The sequence below is a fragment of the Myotis davidii genome, unplaced genomic scaffold (assembly GCF_000327345.1).
Source record: "Myotis davidii unplaced genomic scaffold, ASM32734v1 scaffold651, whole genome shotgun sequence".
NCBI classification, from domain to species: Eukaryota; Metazoa; Chordata; class Mammalia; order Chiroptera; family Vespertilionidae; genus Myotis; species Myotis davidii.
In genome coordinates, this window is record NW_006283994.1 from 1,984,349 (window position 1) to 1,994,129 (window position 9,781).

The window sequence follows — 9,781 nt, forward strand, 5'->3', positions numbered from 1 at the left end:
TGCTCCCCTCGGATTAGAACCTGCAACCCAGGTGTGTGCCCTTGACCAGGAATGGAACCCGCAACCCTTTGGTGAGCACTCTGACTACTGAACTACCGGCCAGGGCAATCCCCTTTTATCCTTTAAAAAAACAAACAAAAAAAAAAAAAAAAAATCTGCAGGGTTTTCTCGCTGCTGAGACAACGCAATGCGAACGTCTTCGGGAGCAGTGAGCTCCAGCCGGCTGTTTCCATCTTCTCATCAGCTTCCCTTCCGTCACCCCGTGCCAGCGTGGGCCCGCACCTCTGCCCTCTGCATCCTCTCATCCACGCTCCTCCGCATCCCCTGCCTGGAGCCCTCCTCCCTGCTTCCTACCAGCCAGCTCCCTCCTCGCCCAGCTGGGCTGACTCACCGCAGGGTCAGTTCCCCTCCTGCCAGCTCTCACCTCCCTCTTCCTGTCTCGGTTTTATGGGATTTTTAAAAATCACGTCTCATGCTAGGCTGAGCCGTGAGAGCAGGTGCCCGTCTATCTGACCCTCCCCCCCCCCCACCCCCCAGGTTCCTGGCCTCCTGCCCGGCACGGACACGTGGCCCTGATTGGTCAATATCCGTTGGGTCAACGAGTAAATAGGTGAATGAATGAGGTCAGTCATCAGAACCGCGGCCCCCTACGTGGGTCCGGCACTTGAAGTGGGTCTTTAACTCCAGGCTGCAGTGGCCGCGTCCCATGTCTGCACCCGCCTGAATGTCCCCTCAGCTCCTGCCCCATCTGTCCGCCCGCCTAAGCCCTGTTCCTCCCGCACGGCCACCTCCGGAGCCCTCCTCGGACCTGAAGCGACAGCAGGTCTGGGCCACTCTCTCAGCTGGGACAGAGGGCCTGGCCCCGCTCGGGCCTCCCCCGGCCGGGGCCCACCCAGTGGAGCCGAGGGTGGACTTACACCGTAGCTTCTCGTCCAGGGTCCCCCTCGAGGTCACCGACAGCGCCTGGATGAACTCAGAGAACTCGATCCGTCCGTCCTGGCAGGAGAGAGGGGCAGGTGGCCTCGGTCAGTCGGGCCACCTGGTCAGGCCAGACCTTGGGCAGGTGGTGGGAGCGGCAGCGGGCACCGGAGAGCGTGGCAGACAGACACCACACGGAGAGGGCGGGAGTGAAGGGGTGAGGGACAGAACCAGGAAGGGGAGGAAGGAGAGGGTCGGATTAGAAATGGGACAGTTCGGGCGGGAGGGGCGGGAGGAAGGGGTGAGGCCACAACACAGGCTCCACCTCTGGGCGAGGGCCGCCTGGAGGTCCCCTCCCCCAGGCCTAGACCCACAGGCTCGGGGCTCCTGAAGAGGACGGGGCTCCAGACTGTGCAATGCTACCTGTTTGTTTTGCAAATGAGGAAACTGAGGCCAGGAGCTCTCCCCAGGGCCAAGCAGTGTGACTGTTGGCGTGGAGTCCCCTGGGGCGGAAGCCAGGGCCTCGGGGAACAGAAACAGCCCGAGCGCCCAAGAGCGGGAGCCCAGGGACAAGTCACAGTAAGCCCACCGTGAGCACCGGGAGCACCGGGAGCCAGAGGAGTGCTGGCGTGGGACCGAGTCCAGAGGACCGCGGACGCCCAACCCTGGATCCGCCAGCTGCCAGCGCGGCCACCCAGGAGGGGACGCGCGACAACTCAGATAAGCCGTGAAACCATGGTGCTCAGTGAAAGGCGCCAGGCCCGAAAGACCCCACACTGTCTGATTCTCAGACCTGTTTCCTCATCTGCAAACAGAGTATTTACCTGACACGCCCGCCCCGCCTGCGTGGCTCAGTGGTTGAGCATCGACCTATGAACCAGAAGGTCACAGGTTCGATCCTGGTCAGGGCACATGCCCAGGTTGCAGGCTTGATCCCCACTGTGGGACTTGCAGGAGGCAACCGATCAATGATTCTCTCTCATCAGTGATGTTTCTATCCCTCTCTCCTCTCCCTTCCTCTCTGAAATCAATAAAAATATATTCTAAAACAAAACAAAACAAAAAAAAAACCTTTGGGGGAAAAAATGACACACCCGTGGTTGTAAGCTTTCACATGAAGGGCTGTGACATGTCCAGTGAACGTCTGTGCCAGCTATAACGCCTGCTACTGTCCCTGGAGGCATTTGCATTTGGTGCTGGTAAGAAAAACATCGAGGTATACATGTGCATGCATGCATGCACACACATGTGTGTGCACACGATATAGGTATGCACACGCACTATCTCTGTGTGGTGCCTGTGTGTGCTGGTGTGTGCATGTGCACAATGAATGCCTGCATCTGTGTGTATGCATGTGTGGGTGTGCATGTGCTCCTGTGTGTCTGTGTATGTGCGCTTTTGAGTGTGCACACGTGTTGTTCCTTCTCCCGGAGGGAACACTGGGGGAGAGAGTGGGTGTGGAGCCGCTGCGGGAACCCCAGAGCTGAGCAGCTGCTGTGGGGGAGGGGACTCCGCCGGCGCACGCCCCGCCACCCCAGCTCACCTTGTTTTCATCAAAGACGTTGAAAACAAATGTGGCGAACTTGGTGGGGTCCCCGAACGGGAAGAACTGCTTGTAGATCTTCTGGAAGCCCGCCGAGTCCAGCTGCCCGCTGGGGCAGTCCTTGATGAAGCCTTTGTACCTGAGGGGCAGTCCAGCAAGGGAGCGTCAGAGACACCAACGCCGCCACCTGCCAGGAGCGCCTCCCTCAAGGCGGGGGGTCCCTGTCCAGAGACCCACACACGGGGGTCCTGGGCACAGGCCCGCCGTCACAGGCACGGGCTCTCCCACGCTGCCTCTCGCGAGCTGTGTGACCTGAGGCAGGTGGCTGTACCTCTCTGAGCCTCGTTTGTACAAGGGCTAAGAGTCGCATGAGAAGTCACCCAGACAGTGTACACGGAGCAGCTGGCCACTCAACCTTGCTCCCCGCCGGGGGGCTGAAACAAAACCCACCAACAACACCCCAAAGCCACACTCCTGCCCAAAACAGTTCTGCCCCCTCGTTCCCCACTTTCTCTCCGGACCCCTCCTCCCCGGGTGCTGGCAGAGTTAGTGGGCAGAGCCACCATATGGGGCCGGCAGCTGGCTCCTCCCACATGCCTGCACCCCAATACACACACACCCTTCTCCCCGTCTGTTCCCAAGGACCGTGTAACAGACACGGAGCAGCAGTGTGAGCTTGGAGGGAACCTGGTTTGTTCCAAGTGGACTTGTCCGCCGTGTATCCCAGTGCCCAGCACAGAACCCTCCAGACACCCGGCTGACAGCAGCGTGGCTTTGCAGCCCAAATCCCGGCTCTGCCATACGCTAGCTGTGCAACCTCGGGCAAGTGCCCTGGCCTCTCTGAGCCTCAGCCTCCTCATCCACAAAGGGGACGGTTGTCACACCCATGTTGTCAGGATCAAGGTGGTGCGTGTAGCACACTTGGCATAAAGAATCGCCACTAGCGGGATCTGCAGGATTATGCCCTGCGGTGCCCTACACAAAGGGGCCCCGGCAGAAAGGGAAGCCAGAGAGAGGGGTCGCCACTACCAGCTGCAGCTCTCACCTCCCCAGTAATGCTGTGCGGGGACCTTTGCAAACCGCGGTCTCCTGGAATAATGCCCTAAGGGCCCTGTGAGCGAGGTACTGCGGTGAGGCCCATTGCATGGATGAGGAAACTGAGGCTCAGAGGGTAGATCTGAGTCCCCACAGCCCAGACTGGAGCCAAGGTGGGGACTGAGGTGAAGAGCCCAGATCTCGGAGACGGGGTCGCTGAAGGCCTTCCCGAATGGTGCGGGGTTCCGCTCGCCTCTCACGAGCCAGGAGAGGGTTCGGGGAGTGTTGTGCTTGAAGTCGCTGCTGGTGACCAGGAGCTGGGAGGAGCTTTTCGGGGACAAGACCTGATCCATGACCTCAGGCCTCCAGGCCTCTGGGCCAGGATGGTCCCTGGGCAGGAGGAGGGGCGTGCCTGGCACCAGGACTTGGTGATCCAAGAGGGGGCACACTCCGCTGTCCCCACGCGGCTCTGGGTGCGGGATAGGGGCCGTACTTGCCCTGGGCTCCCAGAGCTCCTCATTTTTGCAACCATGTATGTTACTGAGCGTTTCTAAAAGCATTTAAAACAATAAAGAGAAAACAAAAGGCTCCCAACCGCGCCTCCTGGATGGTCCCTGGGAGGTGTGGGGGGGGGGTGGAGAGGGGGGAGGCCTCACAGCCCCCAGTCTCTCGCCTCCGGGGAGGGGAAGCTGTTTGCTCAGGGCCTCAGCCACAGCCACAGGAGCAGAGCCATCAGCATTGTGAGCAGCTGTGGTGGGGCCGGCAGGGGCGTCCCTAGAGCATTAATGAGGGCTGGGGGCTGGGAGGCGGGGGCCCAGGAGGTGGCCCAGGGGGGCGTCTTCAGGGGCCTTCTGGTTATCCCTGCAGAGGCTGTCACTGTCTCTGAGGGCCCCAGGCCCCTGCCCATTAGGGGTTGCCCCGGCCTCTTTTTTGCCAACTGGCCCCATATTTCATACCCAGACACACTTTCTAGATCTTGCCATCCCATGTCCAGCCTCCAGACCTTTGTACCTGCAGGTCATTCTGCCTGCAAAGCAAATCTTCCTCCTCTTAATCAGGCTAATCCACTCTCCACCAAGTCCCAGCTTAGATGCCGCTTCCTCCAGGAAGTCCTCCCTGGCCACCCAGAGGCCACATGGCTCCTCCATTCCCTTGTATGTGCCCAGCACAGTACAGACCACACCTCCAGACTGGGTCCCCCACTGAATGGGAGCTCCCTGACACTGCGGTACCCCAATGCCTGGGATGGGGCCTGGCATTTAATGGGGCTTAGTAAGTGTCCAGTGAGATAAATAAATGGAAAGAAAGGAAAAGACAGACAGACAGACAGAGAGAGAGAGAGAGAGAGAGAGAGAGAGAGAGACTCATAATTTCGCAAGATGTTAAAAAATTGGTCAGTTAAGGTCAAAGAGTTTCTGAGGGAGGACTGCCAGGGTCCCTGGACAGAACCGAGAGCTCCCTGCAGTTGGTTAGAGAACTGCTGATGTGTTCCCCACCTCCATGGACTGATGGGGAGCTGGGGCCCAGAGAGGGAGAGAGACTGGCCCAAGGTCACACAGCAAGCTAGCAGCAGATCAGGGCTCAGACCCAGGGCTGCCTCCCAGGCTCCCACCTTGCCTGCCCCTCTGGGAACTGGGCTGCACCACCCCGGTGTCAACACACAGGCAAAGCGCCCTCTACCCCAACATTGCATGACCCCCCTGTTCATCATCAGAAGGCGGGGACCCATGCCTCGCTGTCCCAGACACCCCAGTGTCCCCGGGCCCCGAATCCACCCTGCAAGTCGTCACAGCTCCGAGGCCAGCACTGCATGGCGCTCGAGGTCCAATCCTGAGGGGCAGCCCATCCCCCACTGGCTGGCTGAGTCGGGACACCCCACACAGGCACACCCCGCACTGTGGGCACCCGGGGGAGCTGCTGCCTCATAATAAAGTTCACGCCCAGAAATTTCTTCCCCACCTGGGCCCAGGCCTCAGGTTCCAACAGGCCTGGAACTCCTCCGTCTCCTCCACGCACTGCCCTCCCTCCCACATACTTGGAGCCGCCAGGAAGCCTGCTGCTCTGCCCGGTGCCCAGAAGACCTGGTCCTGTCCCGTCCTGTCCCGTCCTGTCCCGTCCTGTCCCGTCCTGTCCCGTCCTGTCTCGCTATCTCGCTGTCTCACTGCGAGAGGGACCCTGAGCAAACCCCTTCCCCACAACGACCCCTGACTTCCCTTCTGGGGTAATAGGTGGTGTAGCCTCGGCCAGGGTCCCTCCACCCAGCTCCACTGACGTTTGGCCTAGATGGCGGGGTCTGTCCTGCGTGTTGTGGGGTGTCAGCAGCATCCCTGGTCTCCACCTGCTAGATGCCAGGAGCACCCCTCCCCCAAGTCGTGACAACCAAAAGAGTCCCTAGACCAGGGGTCCTCAAACTACGGCCTGCGGGCCACATGCAAATACAAATATTGTATTTGTTCCCGTTTTGTTTTTTTACTTCAAAATAAGATATGTGCAGTGTGCATAGGAATTTGTTCATAGTTTTTTTTAAACTATAGTCCGGCCCTCCAACGGTCTGAGGGACAGTGAACTGGCCCCCCGTTTAAAAAGTTTGAGGACCCCTGCCCTCGACATTGCCAAAGGTCCCCAGGCAGCAGAACCACGAACTAGCTGGTCTCTGGGGACCCCCACAGGCTTGGGGGTGTCGACCGCAAGTGACTGCCTTTGCCGTGGTCTGTGATTCCAAATAGCAGCCACCATCAGGCACCTACTGAGAGCGGGGCTCAGGCCGACGTGCTTGCCAGGCACAATCCACCGAGCTGTCCCCCAGCCCAGCAGGCGAGGACCACTGTGCCTATTGTACAGATGGGGAAACTGAGGCTGAGGACAGTTAAGTCCCCCCCTGGCCCAGGGCCTTCACACGGCATTTCCTCCTCCTCGCCGCTGACTCCTGCTTCCCCTTCGCTTCTGGCTCCAGAGCCTCCCCCTCAGAGAAGCCCAGGGTGGAGATGAAACAAGAGAGCCCCAGACCTGACAGCTGCATTCTCACGCTTCTTGGGAAGGGGAAGGGAAAGGAAATCTGCTTTTCACAACAACACGAAGCCGCTTACAAAGCACTCCCGGCTGAACGCTGGGCTTCCTCCCCGGGGCCTCCCACGCCTTCTGTTCCCACTGCGCCAGCCGGTGTCTCCCAGGGGACTCCAGGCGCTTCGTGTCCCTCCGTCCCTGCTGCCCCCAGAGCCCAGCACTGGCTTGGCACATAGTAGGTGCTCAGCCAAGATTTCCTGAACAAACCACCCAACAAACAAATGATGGACGAAATGAATGAACAAATGAAAGACAGTGAATGCATGAGCGAACGAACACTCGCCATGACACCTGGGTCCGAGTCCAGCTCAGCTCCTCGCTTTCTGGGGGCCCTGAGGAGGCCCCGGCGCTGCCACGGCCTCGGTTCCCCATCGGCCCGGCCTGCCAGGACTTTCCGGAACTCACGGCCCTCTCCCCACAGAACACTGTTCTCTGGGACCCATCCTGCTCCGAGCCCGCCCCGCCCTCCATGCCAATCGCCCGGGTGCCGAGGTTCTGCCGTGCACTGTGCTCTCCGCAGCGGAGCGGTGGGGACTGAATAGATGGCCGGTTTGTGCCAAAACCAGTTTGGCTCAGTGGATAGAGCGTCAGCCTGCGGACTGAAAGGTCCCAGGTTCGATTCCGGTCAAGGGCACTTACTTGGGATGCGGACACATCCCCAGTGGGAGATGTGCAAGAGGCAGCTGATCGATGTTTCTCTCTCATCGATGTTTCTAACTCTCTATCTCTCTCCCTTCCTCTCTGTAAAAAATCAATAAAATATATATTTTTTAAAAATGAATAGATGGCCGGTTCATAAGAGAGCCGGACCCCAGCTGCCCTCAGCCACGCGCCTGGAGCCCTGACTCCAGAGGGCCCCGGAGGAGGGTTCCAAACACACCCAGGAGAGATGCCGCCTCCTTTCTCCTCTCCCACCCCCACACCCTGCCTTGGGCTTTGTGGGGTTTCCCAGAGCAAGAGTCAGCAGGTCTGAGCCCTCATATCCTGGAGGAGGAGCGAGCTGGACCCAGATTCCACACACACACACACACACACACACAGAGCAGTGTGACCTGGGCACGTGCCTCCACCCCTCTGAGCCTCAGTTTCTTCATCTGTAAAATGGGGCTTCCCCTAGACCAGGGGTGAGGATCATCTGGCCCGTGGGCTGTGCAAGGCCTGCGAAATCCTTTGCTCTGGCCCTGCCAAGGCCTTAGGGTGAGTTAATGAAATGTTTGACCAAATAGAGCAGGCTGGTTTTTAAGCTGATCATTTTGCATGGCCTGTGAACATTGTTGTAAACACTCGAATGTGCCTTGGCAGGAAAAAGGTCCCCACCCCGGCTGATTTCCTGGCCGCACGGATTTCAGCATCAGCACAGTGCCCGGCCCACAGGGGGCGCCCGAGGCTGTGAACTGCAAGCCTGGCCCAGGAGGACAGCTGGCCCGGCTGAGGCGGCTGCAGGATTCCTCCTGCTCCAGCCACCAGTTCTGTGGCAGCACTGCCAGGTATTTGGCTACTATAAAGGTAACAATAGCATTATATAAACACTGGAAAACAGAAAATATGAGAGAAAAAAACTACTAAATATCGGCATAGAACACGACGATCTGTCTCGTGCCGGAGACACAGGCCCGGGGGTCAGTGCTGGCCTCTCAGAGGAGGTGACATGGGGGCGGAGATGCCAAGATCTGGGGGCAGAGGGAACAGCAGGGGGAACAGCAGGTTGCAGCTCTGAGGTAGGAAGGAGCTCGGCGTGGGTGAGGATGCCATTGTGGCTGGTGCCTGGGGAGCAGGGGGAGGGGGTGCAGGCAGAGAACGGGGGAGCCCTGAGGGCCAGAGGAAGGCACGGGTTCAACTCCCTCCTAGCCCTGAAGGCACCACCATAATGAACCAAAGGACAGTGACTTGAGGTCCATGGAACTTTCTGGCAAAGAAAAGATCATCTCTCTTCTGTATAAGCTCTTTAGAGAGAGTTCCCCTGCGCAGGACTGGGTGTCGCGAGGCCTGGGGTGCCAGTTTTACTGAGGGAGCCCGACAGCTGCTCCCGACAGGCCCCCCTCAAACACGCCAGGCCTGTCCCACCCCGAGCCCCTGTCCTGGCTGCTCCCTGTGCCGGGAACACACCCTCCCATGGCCGAGTCCTCGCCCGGAAGTAGCTCACATGTCTGTCAGCTTCATGAACGAACGACAGCCACTCCACCTGCATGGGCCTCAGTTTCCCCCCCTGCATAATGAGGAGGGGCCCTCGATCTCAGGACTGCTCCAAACGTTTTAGATAAATTAGCTCACTTATTCCTCACAATATTCCATCAACGTGTGATTATTATTACCTTCACTTTTCAGTTGGGGAAACCGAGGCACTGAGAAATCCCATAACTTGTCCAAGGCCACTCAGCCAGGACGTGGGGGCTCCGGACCTGGACTCTGCAGCCCACCTGGCCACTGTGCTCCCTGCCTCTCCTGGGGGAGGCCCAGGTGTGAGCAGGGGAGGGCGCAGGGGGCTCAGGTGGGCCCTACACCTGCGACTCAGAGGCCTCATCTAGGAAACGCCATGATGGGGCGGGTGGCTGCGAGGATGAAAGGAACAAGGACGCATCTCTAGCCTCAGCTCCCGGTCTGAACAGCGGAGGGAAGACTGCTGGCCATGTCTGTCCTCTCGTGGGCACCGTGCTACAACCTGTACAGGAAATGTCCCCCCAATGCATCACCATTCCCGTCAGACACACGGGGGAACTGAGGCCCGGGAGTTGGATCCTTCAAGGTCCCTAGGAGAGGAAAGCTCAGCCGGGCTCTGGAGTCCATTCCTAAACAACCCGACTTTACTAGAAGGTTTGCAAACTCAGCGAGCTAACCTCCTTGCTCTCCTAACCATGCCCCCAACTCAGGCTCACCCTGTCTGCTCCACATCCCACAATGACTGAAAACATGCCACTCTCCTATGCCCGGCCAGGGCAGGCATCACTAATCCACTACAGAGCTCATCAATCGCTCACTGCCATCATTTCCGTTTGCTCCCTGACATACAGCCTCAGCCGGCGACACTGCAGGCAGCCACTTCGGACTGATGAGAGCTGCCAGCCGAGAGGAAACCTGTTGGCCACCCTTGACCCCGCCTAATCAATCACCTTGCAGAAGGGACAGCTGCAGCCAGAAAAGGGAGGAGGCTTCCCAAGGCTACAGGATGATCCAGTCACGAAGCTGGGCCTGGGACCCCGAGCCCTCACTGGTTTCTGGTCCCAG

At 59.1% G+C, this 9,781-nt stretch overlaps 1 protein-coding gene across 1 annotated transcript in view; it reads right to left on the reverse strand.

Annotated features, from left to right (window-relative positions):
- The window catches only part of NCS1 (neuronal calcium sensor 1), a 31,936-nt gene that overhangs the window by 17,483 nt on the left and 4,672 nt on the right, over window positions 1–9,781 (reverse strand). Inside the window, exons 4-5 of the mRNA XM_006754214.1 lie at window positions 2,462–2,600; window positions 918–996 (exon numbers count right to left, since the gene is read on the reverse strand). Coding sequence (XP_006754277.1) covers window positions 918–996; window positions 2,462–2,600 — 218 coding nt within the window. The remainder of the gene's footprint in view (window positions 1–917; window positions 997–2,461; window positions 2,601–9,781) is intronic.